Below are 16,143 nucleotides of genomic sequence, written 5' to 3'. Positions count from 1 at the left end.
TCTCGTAGTGATTCTATTTTACAAAAGTCAATAAGTTGAAGATAAAAAAATCCAGAACTGTCAATATTAGTAGGGTTTTAACCGTTATTTCCAATCAAAAAATAATTTGCTTTCTCTGCTCATTTCAACTTTTACGGGGAAAGCCTAAGTGAAAGAGTCCGAAAAACTTGAAAGACAAAAGGAAAAGTTCGGGTTACCTACGTCTCATTGATTGAAACTAGTTCAATTTGAACTCAGAAATTCAACATGGCTTCTCATACGAATAAATCTGTCCACCAAACTAAAGAGGAATTACTTCGGCGCATTGCAGATAAGAAGTCTGAAAGCTCTCCAAAATTCTATCAGAATGATACTCCTTTGCAAGGAAGTATTAGCCAAGCTAATAGCTTTTCGAATTCCATTGTAAATCAAAATATGTTTCACAACGACGGGAATTTTTTTGCTCGTTTTCAAGCGATGCAACAACAACAAACCGCCAACAATTCGAGAGAAGAGAGGCCTTGCTCTTCAAGTGAAGAATCTTCGAAGAAGCGTAAATTGACTGTTTCTATGAAGGTTTTAAAACCGTCAGCTTCTTCAAAAACTGTGACGAAACCAAGGTTGCTACGTCATGACGTGTTTGAAAATCCCGAAGATGAAACTGGTAATTTTTTATTAGATTATCATAACCTTAAGCAAATTGGAGCTTTATGTATATGTATCTGAAATTTATTTTGGATTGGGAAAATCTTTCTAAGATCAGATTTACTTCAGTAAAAACATCTTAGTTCTTTCCACAATTCCCATGTCTTACGATGCAAGTCATTTTTAGTCACTGTGTGTGATCAAGGCACGTATGAAACTTGATTTGAACATTTTGCATGGCACCAAAATTTCAGCTTCTCAATTTTCAGCATTGCTTTTTTCCTCTTTCAAATCAATGTGACCACCCGTATTTATACATGTACAAAAGCATTTATTAATTAAGTGAGCGTAAAGATGTTTATCATCCAGGTTATTGCAGTCTCAAGAAGGGTTTTTGGTGTCGGTGTTAGGGTCAAGTGACTCTAAGATGACATGGATGCTGAGGATGTGAAAATGTTCAGGTCAATGCTAACACCAAGAGCCTTTCTCAGGACTGCACTAAACTAAACAATCAATATACGACTATAATCCTGTGTTCAAACCATTCTCGTGAGTTCAGAACAGTATTTTAAGTAATATCTGACATTTGTTTGAAAACTTTTGTCAAGTCAATAAGTTTTACATCGTTGTATGCTGTTAGTGAGGTTTTAACATAGTCTCATTTGTTCCAATTTGACCCTTTTCTTTGAATTATATAATGCAGAGACTTACGTTTGCTATTGTCAGTGTATGTAATAGAGATTTATGCTGTTGTGTTTTTTTATTTATAAGCAATGCCACATGTTGTGATCTGTTGGCAGGTGTTTTTTTTTCTCTTAAAAATGCTATACTTCATACATCATTATCAGTTATTTTGTCATTCAGGGCAACCGTTAGTTTCATTTGGTTAAGAAAGTTTTATGTTTGAATTTCCAGTGAAAGCTATGCTATATTGTCATATTGAAGTGATTTCAGGCATTCAACGTAGAATGCTTGTACTATGTGCGTGCATCATACTAGCAATATAGGTATTTTGTGGTTTTCATGCTAAGCAGTGAACACAAATCATTGAAATGTGATTTAGTATAATTAACATAATTAATTTTTGTGAACAGAAGGAGTAATAGTCAATTGATATTTCAAGATCTCCGAGTAAGGCAATTCCAAGAGTTTTGAATGCATTAATTATCTAATCTTGTGTGGGTGCTTGCAGATTTGTCTTCTGACAATCTAGCTAATAGCTTTGTGGTCTGTTAGCGAGCTTCTTTCCCCCCTCGTTACATGATATTAAATGTACTATCACAATTGGATTCAAGAACGATGTATTTCTTGAACACCACATCTGATAGAACCTGTATTAAGTCTCTCCACCAGAAAATGCTGCAGACATTGAAAAATTGATATCCATTGTTGTCAAGAATCCCGCAGTGGAGGAAAACTGGAAAAAACTACCAAAGTACAAGTAAGAACGTGAATATCTTTTGCAGTAAACGTTGCTTTTCATGTATCCACATTACATTTACTGACCTCATTTGCAATTCGTCCGTTGCTTTAAGTCACCTTTTTTCGTGCTGTACATATATGGCTGAAAATGTGATGTGAATGTAATTTTTCATCAATTTTGATTTGAACTTTATAAAATAAAAACAACATAACGCGTACGGTGATTGGCCTATGTATAGCTGTGTTTGTAGTAGCATGTGCGATGTTTAGCCCGTCACGTATACAAGCAGGTACAAACCCTCGACCTTCATTCTCGGGCTTGCACTGATGTTCTCTCGAGTTCTCCAAAAGGTCTCATAGGTTTTCTTAAGCCAGTACAAACACAGTAAACATCTTTTATTTCTTAAATAATTTGATATCACACCTGAATCATTTTAAGTTATTAAGTTTGATAATGTGTTAACATGCAAACTGCTCGCTATTACTTCGCTTTAGAAAGGCGAATGGTGCGTTTTTTCTAGATAAGATGAACATAATATTTAACAAGATTTGACTAACACTTTCATCTACAGATTCCTGTCAGAACCTGAAAGTAATGAATTCAAATTCTATCAAATGAAATTGAAAGAAAAGAAAGAGGAACTATCCAAGCAGACATCAAGTGCGTCCACGTCGTCGTCGTCATCATCTTCAAAAGACCCCCCTCCCCTCAATTTTGATTTTGCGGCAACTCTGGCGCAGGTCAGAGCAAAGGCGGCAGCATCACTGATTGGCGCAACGCCATCCGTTCAAAGTATTAGCAGCGAGGAAATGAGAGAGAGGGAAAGACAAAGGCAAGAACAGAAAGAGGTATATATTTTTGGCATAGTCGGTTTTGTGCATAGATGCGTATTCATCCCAGTACCGGATTCAGCGTTTGTCAAAATAAATTTTAGCTCCTAAATTTTAAATTCAAAATATCTCAGAACAGCACGATTGGTTTTGAATTTCAAAAGAACATAATTTCACCAATGAACTTTCCTTCAAAGTGTTTGGAAATGTAAATTTATGCAAGAAGGAACTTCAGTAACTTATTTTGACGTACCCTAGACCCGCCACTGGTTTTTCCTTTTTTGTAAGATTTTTTTTGAATAATTATTCGATTAAGTATGTTTGATGTAGCTTCAGGAAATGTACGAGAAAATACTCGCTGCAAAGAAAAGCATGGAGGCAAAGGAGGCAAAAAAGAGGAAAAATAATGACCCAAATAAACCTGTATATGAATACGATTCCGATGAAGACACAGAAGGAGGAACATGGGAGCACAAGAAAAGAAAACATGAGATGGAAAAAACAATAGGTATTGTTTGTTGCGGTTGTGTACATGCAGTGTGTGTGAAAAAAGTGAATTGAGCTTTAAAATGCTCTTGTGCATTTGATATTGTGTTGCATACGTATTTATTTGAATATAGCAAAAGAGATGAGGTCTTTTAGTCTTCCGATAATATGTTTTTCATTTCATAAAAGTCTGAAATAATCGAGTACTCTTCAAATAACAAATAAAAATTGCCAGTCGAAGTTGCAGTTTTCCACCATTGAGAATTAAGAGCAATTATGGAGCAATTAAGAGCAATTATGGTTTCACTGCCGTTTCAAACTAAAGAAAATGAAACAACGATTCTCTCTTGTGCTGTATCATACGCTGAACAATCTTCACTAATTGTATTCAGTTCCCAACGATGAAAAAATGCAATTTTAACTTGCAATCATTTCTGATTGTTTTTACATTCATTCTTGTTCATTGTGTATAGAGTGGGCTTCTGATCTAACGAAGAAAGGTCAGGGAAAACATTTCATCGGCGATTTCTTACCTAAAGAAGAATTAGATAAATTCCTCGGCAAAGTGAAAGCTGTGAAAGAAGGAGGAGAGTTCGTGTATGAAGATTATGCGGAGCACAAGCTTACCGAGGAAAATATCGGTTATAAAATGCTTCAAAAAGCTGGTTGGCAAGAAGGAACGGGATTAGGAAGTTCTGGAGAAGGAATCAAAGCTCCTGTTAACAAGTATGAAACATTTTACCAATACGAATAACAGAACAGTATACTAAATTAAATGAAGATATGATCTTCGCACTTTGCTGGACAATTTAAGCCATTGTCTCATGAACCTGAAAAATTCAGGTGACTCAATCAGGTGATCATATCTTCATTTAATTTCACCGCACTGCATATAACATTCTTTCATAGAACAGTATACTCATCATCAACGAGTAAAAACTTTATATCCACAGTTCTAATAGAAGAACATAGTAAAGTTGGTCTTCATATAATTTTCCGGGTCGTTTCAAAATTTGATCTTTGTTGTATGTAACAACTGCAAATGCTTGAGTGACAAGTGACTGAAACTGGTGAAACTTGAAAGTGGTGAAAACTGGGCTTTATGAAAGTCAATGCATATTCGTGAATTTATCGTGAACATATCACTACTTGTTTTGGTTTTTGTATTTCTAGGGGTAAAACATCCTTCGATGCCACTGGCGTAGGAGCAGTAAAACCAGATGACATTAAAAATGAAGATGATGAATTTGACTTGTACAGAAAACGAATGCAATTAGCTTATAAATTCAGGCCCAATCCTTTGGTAAGTAAAACTATAACCTGCTGTCCTTTTACCCTAAAATTCACCCTTCCGTCGTTTAGAAATATTTCTTTTTCAGAACAATCCTCGACGACCTTATTACTGAATCTTCTACACATGTTTCGCTATGCTTCAGAAGACAACCCAACTTTTTTGCGATTATACAGGACTTTTTATATGCTGTACAAAATGCTTTTATGTTTCCTGATATCTATTGAGTGCGATTTACAATGATTCGAGAGCTTTCAACGCTGCTCATTTACATTTAACCCACCTTGGTGTGATAAGATAAAAAGTGGATTAACAACGTGTACTGTAATAAAAATATTCTCCATTAACACCAGGCTATTCTATGCGTGTTCAGTTTAGGTCGATTAAACGTGAAATGCTCATATTTGGTGAGAACGTATAAGACCATTCAATAGTGCAATCTCTTAAGTACATAAATATTTTCTCCAAATAGCATATGTCGTAAATTGAAGCCTGGTTTATAAATAGGTGTACGAGGCGTTGCATCCTTTCATCCTTCCTAGTCTGCGTCTCTAGAACGTAAGCCGATAGGGCTCAAACGAGTCATCTCAATTGAGTCTTTCAAGTTGTGTGGATAGAGTTCTGCTCTATTGGCTTGCGATTTAGATACGATTGAGAAGATTGAAATGATGAAACGACTAGTACGACTACATGAGAACCAGACTTAAGACTTCACCCAATGAACAGTCGTTTTCATGGTTCCGCGAAAGTAGCAGGTAGACGTAATATGTATGAGGCAAGTTGTAGAGAAATGGGTTGAACAAAATTCAACCATGCTCTCCTATTTTGTCTACCTACAGAAATCATATGATCATTTTACAATGAATAGTTACTAAACATTATGTAACACGTGGTACGCATGGATGATAAATTTCATTGTTGGATGTAATTTCATTTCTACATACCTACTGTACTATCTTACATACAAAATATACATGCAAATAATTTTCAAATTTATCATCTCTACATACGTACAGCTTCTTGAAGGGGCAGCATAATGTTTGGATAATTTAGGTTAAAATTATTTTATATTACAAAGGTTGGTGATAAGTATCACTATCCTGTGTAATGTGAAACAATCTAGGTCCATAATAATCAATGACATACTCAGATCCATCTGCTGGACCAACAATCTAAAAAGATAAGGTCGACATCCAAATTGTAAATTAATTACTTTGCAAGCTATGGCTTTTAGAGATACATTTGTATTTTTATCATAGTGATGGCAAAAAGAGTGCACAAGTTGAACAGCAAACTGATGCATTAATTCTACCTTGCATGAGATTTTCCTATGGAAATGTATAGTTTCAAAGATTACTACTTATAGATTGTACCTGCATTGCAATAAGAATAATATCCACAAGTTGAAATAGAAAGAAAAATCCAAGAGTTGAAAGTTTGAGCAAACCTAAAAACATGTGCCAATCATGATTTTAAGCATTTGATTTCTAGCCGCTATCAATAAAGAAAAGCACTCAAAGTTAATGTGGAACAACCTAATGCTGGATATCCAAGATAAAACCTGTCCATTCCAAACATCCCCAAGAAAACAGATAACATCAACGCAATGGTGTGATCATATCCATTTCTACATTTTAAATAATGAATTGAAATGAACATTTGTTAAGGTTTTGCAACTAGGTACAATTCACGAATATTCAAAATTGAGCTTTGCACCAGTTCTGATAAATTCATTTAAAGTTATAAAGAAAATCTTACGTACGTATATCTGCATGGTTGTGCTTTTTTAAATGTTCTGTCTTTTAACATCCCAGTACAGTTTATTCCAGGAGCTACGGTACATGTGACTACAAACATATGATAACATGTTTTCTGTTTTCTGAACTACCACGTCACTAAGTCGAGTGTTGTCATCATTCAAAGATATGATTTTTTAAATGGAAAAGTAATCTAAATTGATAAAATGATTGCAACATGTCTACAAAACTACAACCTTGATTTTTTTCACAGTTCTAAAAGTAAATTTTGAAAACACAAAAGGCGTACTATAACGTGTGGCAAATGATTTAGAAACCCCATAAATAACTAAACTATTCCAACCTTCGACAGTGCGGCTTATTCTATTACAGCCCTCTGCCGATTGGGTTTCAGTGTTGATTTTCGGTATTTTCGTACATATGTACTGGCCAGGAAGAAGTTTGTTGCAAGATATATTTTTATAACACATATCAGTGTTATTCGTAGGAACAACGGAAACCATTCCAGTGAATAGCAAAAGTAAAACGACGACAGAGTTGGACATTGCTTTGGAATCAATGATAGAAGTAAGAACACTTAAAATTAATGAACTAGTCTTTTGAGATGTGTATCCTGTTTTCAAATAGACCATTTAGATAAATCTTTCCAGGATTTTCTGTATTCACTTCGTTACCGTTCTTCAGTGACAGTATTTCTGAATTTGACAGCCATATTGGAACAAATAGTGCGCAGCAGAGCCCTCTATAGTACAAGAGTTGGGACATGTATTGTTCTCTTATTTGTACACGCTGATTGGTCAGTTTCGGTCATCTGATCAAAACCCGCCATTTTGGTTCCTACTTTTGAAACTTGTACTAGTGTTTACATAGCGATTATTATTAGTGTTCACAGTTTTTAAGATAAATATGGTGTTTTGTTGCGCGTGTGGGTGCAATAATCGTTCATCTGACGGATACAAAATGTACCGCATACCCTCAGGGTCGAGAAACAACGAAAAACGAAAGAAATGGCTTTGTGCAATAAAAAGAGAGAACTTTAACACGGCGTCGGCGAGACTTTGCGAGGCAATTATACTCTTGTTGTTCTTTAGATAATTAACATGACAATGACAATGTAAATTTTAAAATTTTTAATAAATATTTACAACAAATTTGCATTTGTGTGTTGTGATATTGTGGTGCGGCTCCTTAAGGTTCACTTCGAAGCGAATCAATTCGAGCCTAAAATCCCCGGCAAACTTCGACCAAACGCAGTACCAACTCTGTTCACACATCGAAAGCCTGTGCTTCGAAGAAAGAGTCCAACTAAACGAGAATTAAAAGTGAACACTGGTCAGTACTCTAACGTTTTGGCATCTTCAGTACATTATAAATTATTGACCAATGGGAAATATACACATGTTTACCTTCTTGTTCACATAGTGTCACCACAACCTGTTGCCATTGAGAGTGATAGTAGCCAAGATGATAATAATCTTGACTCTGTACAATCTACAATGACTGTGACTGAGTTGGACTTGAGCAATCCTCAAAGTAGCACAAATAGTCAAAGTCACACAAAGCTGCGAGAGGAATCGGAAATGTTGAAGAAAGAGCTGAAAAAAGCAAAAGAAAATCATAAAACCTAGCAAACAACATATCTGCTTTATTTAATGAAGACCAAATAGCCTACCTTTCCAAGAAGCCTGGTTATGGAAAAGGTTAAGCAATACCATTTTAAATTGATGAAGTATATTAATGAAATTTTGCACTTCCACACTAAAAAAACAAATATATTAAATATAAGTTTAAAATTTACATTTGATTTTTTTATTTTTAGTTAGGTGGTCAAATAACACAATTGAAAGTGCTATAAAAATAAGATATTCATGTGGAGCAACTGGATACAGCACTTTACTTGGGATGAATTATCCATTACCTTCTATAAGAACACTTAATCGTGAATGGAGCACATTGAATTTTCCTCGGGTCTTACATATGAGGTTTTTGCAGCATTGCAATTGAAGGTAAACATAGAAACTAATAGAAAACACAAAAGCATTACTGTTGTGTTTTGACTTTCTAAAGTAGCTACATAAGAATACCTACATATTGTATACTGAAGGTTAATTTGCATTGAAAGGCTTCCTCCATGGGAGATGAAGAAAGAGACTGTGTTCTTTTGCTTGACGAAATGGCAATCATTCCATCATATGATTTTGACACAAGAACTGAGTCAGTCATCGGCCATTGCTCTCTCTCTCTACATCAGAATTGTCAAGCTTGGACCATCTTGGAGGGTATGCAGTCCACCAGTTCATCAAACTAAATGGTCGCTGCCACGAATGTTTGAAAACCTTACTTGCAGATCCTCCTAAACCAGAATTGCATGACTATATCGTATCAATGCAAAGTCTTGTCCAGCTTCGCGACAACACCGGATCATCTCTTACATATATTTCGCAAGAGGTAAAGAAATTACTCCTTCGTGCAGAGAGCATATTCGTGGCTAGTGAGGCACAAGTAATGAAAGTGAATAGTATCCTGAGTGCTCTTGTTGACAAATGCCTTGCCATGGCTGACAGTAATATTCCCGATTGCCACCAAGCTAAGTCAAAGATTTTAAAAACCTATTTTCGTGTCAGGATTTACGCTCTTCTTCGAAAGAAAAACTGAAAACATGAAATCTTCTTCTGGCAATGGCTCACGATCTGTTGCAATGCGAGAATTAGTTAATCGCAAATGAAATAATGCCAACTCCAAAGTAGCAAGTAGCATCATTCAAATCTTGAACAGAAAACTGCATGATTACTATGATTCGAAGTTTCGAACAAAGTCTTGTCCAAGTATTTGATAACACTGATGCCAGGATAACATTGCCGCTTGTCACCAAGCTTAAAGATCTTGAAAACTTCTTACAGAGTCGGAACATAAGCCGAGAAAACACGTTCACGTACGAAAATACTTCTTACAATGGGTCACGATCAATTTGAAGCACGAACTAGTAAACCGCAAACGAAGCTCAAACCAATGAAATTAAATCAGGTCTGCCGCAAATCGTTAAAAAAACGCAAAGAACTTGCTATTATTCCTAATATATTTGATACTACCATGGAATAAGCTTAAATTGCCTTCTTCTTTTGCATATAAACCCAATTTCCAATAGTATTATTATAGTTTAACTTTGCAAGTAGGAACCAAAATGGCGGCTCCGCGCTCGCCCCAGACCATTTGTCCCAACTCTTGCTAATAGAGGGCTCTGGTGCGCAGCAGTGCATTCACAATAAAATTTCCTAGTTCCTTAGAAAACGCTTAAAAATTCCTTTAACTTGCATTAAATTCCTTAAATTTGTAAAAATTTCTACAAGGCAAGATCACATAGGCACAAAAAGTATTTTATTCATGGTTTTTCCTCCTTTTTTGCTGTTTTCAAGTTTTTCAACGTTGTATTTGTAAAGAAACATTAAATATTATTTAGTGTATGTTAATTTAAAGTATAAAAACATCCTTAAAAGTATCCTTAAAACCTTTAGAAATTCTATTTTTAAGGATAATTCTTTAAAAGTGAGAGCACTGGTGCGCAGTGCGCAGTAGAATCGTATATGAGCGGTGTGGCATGGAATGGTCACTATTGACCAATGGGAACAATGCCATTGACCACTGACACCCTGACACCATAAGCAGCATTTGCAAACAGACAAGAACAAACTCAAGTCATTTTTTCACTTCACATACTTTGATTTGTACATGTTTTTTTCCTGAAATGTCAGTATTAAGTGAGCAAATCATTCAATCATGGCTTGATCGAATTAAAATTTTAACACATCTTGGCACATCTGCACTTGAGATCAGAAGTATATCTGTTGAATTGAAATCTTTCCTTTGCTTGGTAAAGGACACAGTTACTGGTTTGGTAAGTAGCGCCTCCCACCTGCTTGACTGCTCCAGTTGTCTGTTCATTTGTTGAATTTGTCATACAATACATGCAAGAAATTGCATTAGTTAAATAACATAACTTTGTTTTCTCTGCCCTATCCAAGGACCAACATTAAAGTAAATAGTTTAATAGTGTAGTTTTATCTTGCTTCTACTCTACATATATATAATTAATGTGTTCATACTCAAGATGTTTGTTTCGTGATTTTGAAGGAACCAAAAGAAATTCTCATCCAGTTTCCTAGCATTCCCAAATTTTTACAGACTTTACTGAATAATGTTACCATTCAAACTACAGGTAGGTAATTGAAAAATAGAAAATTTTTCTGATGTTTGCTACAGTACACCATTTTCAGCAGTATTGTGCAGTGATGCCCATTAAGTGGAAGGGCAGGGGATGTGACTCCCATGAATTTTTGAGTCGGTCCAGAAATTACCAAGGACGAAAAACTTGAAAACACTACAAAGTTGGTACCAGTTTCCCAGAACATAGAACCCCCAGTTTTTTTTTTTGGGGGGGGGGGACGTAAGGTTGTGTTTTGCATTGGTACCCTGTAGATCAGTGCAATATCATGGCTGTCATTGCGTATTAATTTTTATTCAAACAAGAAAAATTTTCCCATGTAAAACAAACACAACTTAATTTCTCACTTCTAAAGTATTGTTAGAATGTAGATTTTGACTTTTCAAAATATAGAAAGCCGTTCATTATTAAAAATTCAAATGTGTTGCCAAAGAAACCTACTGGTATATAGTCAAGTTTGATCTTTGATATTCCTCTAAAAATTTAAGGATTATATAATCAGTTGGAGTTCTACAAAATCGTACCGTAAGCTATCAAAAGCAGTTTTTATTAACTGATGGAAAAGTTAGTTGAACATTGTCTAAGGCCTTATAATCATATAAGCAAGTTATAATCCATGGTGGATTTTAAAGGAACTTAATTTGACATATCATGCATACATGAATATGAGTAACCCACATGAGTTTTGTATTCATGCTTTTGATCATTATAGTTGACCTTTATCAACTTGTTCTGCAATGTGTTACTGCTGTGTCTATTTCAACTCAAGCGCAAAAAGATGGAACTCATGATAAGTCCATTAAGTGGGTTAAAGTATGTGTATATCAATGAGAAATCTTGTACTTTTTTGTTTGCATTGTGAACAATCGTTCTATCATATTTTTTGTTTATAGTCCAAGTTTAAAATGTTATGCTCATCTCGACCAAAAACTGTTGATACATATATCAACTTTGCAGAAGAGATGGGTCTTCAGCCTCCTGACATCACCGAAGAATTCAATAAAGATGTAAGGCTTTCAAATTGATGTCAATATGACTGAATGCGGCAAAAATTCCAGCAGTTTCATAGATTTGTCACGATCCATTTTTCTTAGTATTGGGCATAATGTTATAGAATTTTATATGATACTTGCTTAAGAAATCCTACAGATATACGTGGTTGCTTTTTTGATTTGTCTCGTGCCCTAGAAACTATTCATTGTTTGTTTGAATCGTTCATAAACTGCAAATGATTTCTGGATTAATATGTAAAAATAAATCGCAGCACATGTTACTATTTAACGTGTTTTTTTGTTGTTTTGTACAGCTTGTCATTTCTTTGGTAAATGATCTTTCCTACACAACTTCACGCTGCCGAAAATGGTGCCATATGATCGGGTAAGACTCTTGGAATATGGTACTTAATAAAGATAAAATGTTTGTTATCGATTTGCCTGTGATCTAAACGAGATCATATGGGATGTATGAAACACGCAAGCAGTGGCGTGAGGGGGAGGAGGATGAGGAAGATGTAACCTTCCAGTGTGCCATGTAAAACTAGCATCAGCTGGGTTCTTTTTTAATCACACTCAAAGCCGCCGCATTTGTTCAGAGATGTCGTAGAGAAACGTTTCCTGTAAATAGTTAAAATTTGCGTACAAACTCGTTTCATGCTCATGATATCATACAAACACGTTATCATTCGTTGCATATTATTTACGAAAAACAGACATATTTAAGCGTTGTATATTTCATGTAATTAGAAATACTTTCTCTCTATATACCGATTCACATTGACAGTTTTCAATAAGATTTTGGATGGCTGACGAAAATACTCCACTTACAGACAGTTCATCCCAAAATATCATGTCAATGGAAACAAACTTAGAAGTATTTCCGAAATTTGTTTACCGATCTTACCGAACAGAATCGTTTCTCCTTTGGTAAATTTGCTTTTGAATTACGTTTTTAAGGAGTAGAAGATTTCTGGTAATTTTTGACACCGATTACTACAAACATCATTTGCAAATAGGTTGAAGCTCTTCTTTGTTGTACAACAGCAAGTGATGTGGTCAACAACGATTTCGTGTAGGTTTCGTTTACATTTCATGTATTTGTGATTGTTTAAATGTAATAGTTTCATTTGCTCGAGAGAATAATTCGGCATGTATTTTTTGGCAGGGCCTCAAGTTGTGGTGCTATTTTAGCTGAGCAAGCCCTTTCACCCCACTTCATTAATGAATTAAAGGATGATCCCAAGGACTTCTATTTTGGATTGAAGCAATGTTAGCGATGATAATTTTATTTTGAATCGCCTTCCTGGCTATTTAGAGTTTTGAAATATCAGTAGACATTTTCATACATTCATCGCGAAATCGGTCATTTTTTTTTGAAAAGTAGCAGCATAGTCAACTGCAGCATAACAATTGGTTGTTTATTTTACTATCTGCGTGTTTATTTAGGTCATGCACTCTCTTACAAAGCACGCCTGAACTTATGGTTAAAAGATGACGAATATTTTGAAGAAGAGGTAAATGTCCTGCGCATGCGTGCATTATATCTCTGCAATTATCCAATTTCATCTTGCATTTCGAACATCTAGGTGATGTTTAATGTTTAACACGAGTTTTTTGTTTAACATAATTTTAATCTTTCTCGATCATGTTTTTTTCCATGTTTTATCTCACTTTTTTTGTTTTACGTCTCAAGATAATTACGCTCTTAGAAATTTGTTGTTTCGAAAGACAAGACATGTCATTGACAGAAATGAAGAAGTTCATATCCAAGAGAGAATTGGTGAGATGATTTGTGACCGGAAACAATGCCGTAACTATCTACGTAGATATTTTGTAGCCGGGGTATTATTCATAAATGCATATCCATACGAAGGAATTTATTTAAAAGGAACTTTATCCGGCGAAACGTCCATATGTGAATATTAGCCCCCTTGCTCAATTATCAATCTGGCTATGCCATTGACCGTAAAAAAACTCAGTGTGTTAACTAGGGCGCATTATTTTTCGCCGCAGTTGAATGCTATGTGAGACAGTAAATTTCTACGCCATGCCATTTGAATCGTGAAAAAATTACATTTTTGTTGTCCCTAATCCTTTAAACTAAGCTCGTAATTTCTAATAGAAACACGTGGAGGACTAAACTCTGCCCTGTGACGTCAATTATTCTATACATTGCAACTGTATGGAATGTGTGCAACGTGTCTTTAGAGTCGAAATGTACTTTTGTTGTCTTAATTTTGAGTCAATTCTCAAAGGGATTGGTGTCGTTGTACACGAGAGATTTGTTTATAAACATCAAAACAAATGCGAAGGAATAGAAATGTTGCGAGAACGTGTTTTCAAATTCATTGAACATAGTAGCTGCGAAGCTAAATTTTACAAAAAAAACTTCACAAGAAGTGAATGCACCAGCTTCACCGTGTAGTTGAGCTTCGCCGTTGTTCTTTGAGGAGAATTTCTTTTTTCATGTGTTGATAAAACAGTTTTCTTTTGTTACTTTGGGTGATTTGTCGTAATGTCAGCCATATTTTCTTATTTCCTATTTAACGTTGATTTGGTTTGGTTTTTGTTTTGATTTACAGCCAAAAGCTTTAAACGAAAACCCTTCATTACTTTGCATCGCATACGAAATTGTAAGGTACGATGTATGCTTTTGCTAATTAATCGAATTCTGATACTTTTTTCTTTAAAATAATCGTTTTGTTTCTGACCGTTAAAAGATTTTAGTTCACCCTAATAGTGCATGACGTCAGAACTTGTCATCGAACTCCATTTTGATTTATTAAATTTCGATTGCTGCATCGATTTGTTTTTTCCAGCTTCACATACACGCAGCTGTATGTATAACGCAGTTTGATTTTAATGATATTTCTTGTTAGACAAAGAGTCTATTGAAATGTTAGTTACCTATTGCTTGAAAAATCAATTAATATTGAGGGAACAACCTGCTAATCATTGCTCGATAGAGATATTTTACTGCTACAAAAGCCTTTCTGCTACCACCATTGTATGTCGCGATACGTCGTCGATGTTTATTTTGAATGTATTGATTTTCTTTGTTATTTTCTTGTTTAAAGGCGAGTGGTGTTTGAAACGCGTGGTAGCACACATGTCACAAAATTCCTTGAAGTGCTAACGGGACTTATTTCTGATGAAGATCACGGGGAAAAGTTCATGCATCCCAACACCAATTTGATTCTTTTCGAATCCTGTGTGTATAGGCCTGCTTTACAAACCTAGTGAGCCATTGATATTTAAGTCTGAAAAATTAGTGTACGATGTTACTACCTTTTCTTTCAGATTAGATAGCCAGTTAAAGGTTATTTAATCTGATAAAGATTATGTAAATTGTTCAAGGTTTTGTAACCTGGAGAAGGTTATGTAACATAATTAATGTTATGTAACCTGATAAATGTCGAGTAGATTGTGATTTCAGTCTCGACTCAGGCGGTATTCTTCGTTCCAAGAATATCTCACTTCAACTGGTCGCACGATTTTTTAATGACGTAAACACACTTTTTCACTTACCAGGAAGGCATAAAAGATTTTTTTTCTAATCATTGTGCTAGTCACAACATATGTTGATCTAAATTTCAATATGCTACAATCTCTTAAATTGATGTAAAGTTACATTGCCTGTCCCGGCGAGGACGTATTATTCTCCCATATGTTTTTATTGAATTTATCGTCAAATTTGTCAAGGTTTTCTAATACCAAGGTATTTTCCACTTTCTTGATAATTATGCACAAAGAAGCGACAATGTCGCATGAAAATGACGCGCCCGTTTCGAGAGGTTTGTTTAAGAAGTTTCTGTTTTTGTAATACGCATCTTATGATCGCCATGATTGAAGATTTGATAAAAATTTATTTGCAAAGGACTGGTTTATTTTTGAAGTTCACTCGAACGTTTGCTGATACAGTGTAGTAAAGAGAAAATGACTCACATTGAAAAGTAAAAACATTGATATTTCTTATTATTAAGGCTTCAGGTTGTATTAGAATTTAGAACTGTCCGTTTTTTTTGACCTGTGGTTTTGAGTATGTTAAAAACGAGCATTTGAGATTTGCATAAAATTGGGTGGGAGTCATCCTGCCATTAATTAATTAATGATTTGACATTGTGTTTTTGTCTCCGATTGGTCGATATTTGCAAGTGTAATCAACAATGACGTACTGTACAAATGATAATTTGACAAACAATTATTATATCGAGTTCAAGTTTCTATCAATGGCGTGGCACTAATTGCAATCTTCTATTAATTGCGAATGTATATTTTTCTTCATTTTCAACGAATATTAAAAAATTGTTTATTTTCGTTCCTGTATTATGTAACTGTATGTATTTTTGCCAAACATGAAGCCTCGCTAGCGCTCTTTCAGCGATTTCCACTTCAACCCTGTTACTACCAGTTACAACTAGTCGTAGCGAATTTCCAAAATGACGTGGACCATGTTCAACAAAAGGCCTTTAAAAAAGTTTGAGGGCACAATCATATAGAATACCCTGCCACAAAGAC

The 16,143-nt window shown here is 35.0% G+C and overlaps 3 protein-coding genes and 2 long non-coding RNA genes across 6 annotated transcripts; 3 read left to right on the top strand and 2 right to left on the bottom strand.

Annotated features, from left to right (window-relative positions):
- The first annotated feature begins 225 nt into the window (after window positions 1–225).
- Window positions 226–5,001, top strand: LOC124438307 (SURP and G-patch domain-containing protein 1-like). Its single transcript, XM_046988367.1, has 7 exons — window positions 226–643; window positions 1,966–2,065; window positions 2,619–2,895; window positions 3,208–3,385; window positions 3,837–4,089; window positions 4,537–4,666; window positions 4,743–5,001. The coding sequence occupies exons 1-7, from the start codon at window positions 247–249 to the stop codon at window positions 4,767–4,769; spliced, it is 1,362 nt and encodes a 453-aa protein (XP_046844323.1). The 5' UTR covers window positions 226–246; the 3' UTR covers window positions 4,770–5,001.
- A 556-nt stretch (window positions 5,002–5,557) lies between these two features.
- LOC124438315 (TM2 domain-containing protein CG10795-like) lies at window positions 5,558–7,145 on the bottom strand. Its single transcript, XM_046988378.1, has 5 exons — window positions 6,755–7,145; window positions 6,417–6,501; window positions 6,190–6,281; window positions 6,028–6,101; window positions 5,558–5,826 (listed from the first exon to the last, which is right to left on the bottom strand). Exons 1-5 carry the CDS (start codon window positions 7,041–7,043, stop codon window positions 5,725–5,727), a joined length of 642 nt encoding a protein of 213 aa, XP_046844334.1. The 5' UTR covers window positions 7,044–7,145; the 3' UTR covers window positions 5,558–5,724.
- A 381-nt stretch (window positions 7,146–7,526) lies between these two features.
- On the bottom strand, window positions 7,527–8,129 carry LOC124438324. The gene is made up of 3 exons (XR_006946054.1): window positions 8,084–8,129; window positions 7,818–8,006; window positions 7,527–7,716 (listed from the first exon to the last, which is right to left on the bottom strand). It is a non-coding gene; the product is annotated as an uncharacterized LOC124438324 (long non-coding RNA).
- Window positions 8,130–8,358: 229 nt separating this feature from the next.
- LOC124438094 lies at window positions 8,359–9,056 on the top strand. Its single transcript, XR_006945974.1, has 2 exons — window positions 8,359–8,417; window positions 8,534–9,056. It is a non-coding gene; the product is annotated as an uncharacterized LOC124438094 (long non-coding RNA).
- Window positions 9,057–9,986: 930 nt separating this feature from the next.
- LOC124442725 (Fanconi anemia group C protein-like) lies at window positions 9,987–15,742 on the top strand. 2 transcript variants are annotated; one of them, XM_046993217.1, is made up of 12 exons: window positions 9,987–10,303; window positions 10,540–10,624; window positions 11,343–11,443; window positions 11,524–11,637; window positions 11,937–12,007; window positions 12,456–12,552; window positions 12,642–12,697; window positions 12,791–12,894; window positions 13,072–13,139; window positions 13,319–13,405; window positions 14,208–14,263; window positions 14,703–15,742. In XM_046993217.1, exons 1-12 carry the CDS (start codon window positions 10,154–10,156, stop codon window positions 14,863–14,865), a joined length of 1,152 nt encoding a protein of 383 aa, XP_046849173.1. In that variant the 5' UTR covers window positions 9,987–10,153; the 3' UTR covers window positions 14,866–15,742. The 2 variants fall into 2 exon arrangements, with proteins under 2 accessions (XP_046849173.1, XP_046849180.1); XM_046993224.1 differs by lacking the exon at window positions 14,208–14,263 and having other exon boundaries at window positions 14,703–14,782.
- Window positions 15,743–16,143: the final 401 nt, after the last annotated feature.

Source organism: Xenia sp. Carnegie-2017, unplaced genomic scaffold, assembly GCF_021976095.1.
Source record: "Xenia sp. Carnegie-2017 unplaced genomic scaffold, XeniaSp_v1 HiC_scaffold_1, whole genome shotgun sequence".
Taxonomy (NCBI): Eukaryota; Metazoa; Cnidaria; class Anthozoa; order Malacalcyonacea; family Xeniidae; genus Xenia; species Xenia sp. Carnegie-2017.
Note: the sequence above shows the minus strand (reverse complement) of the source record. Positions and strands in the feature narration are given on the sequence as shown.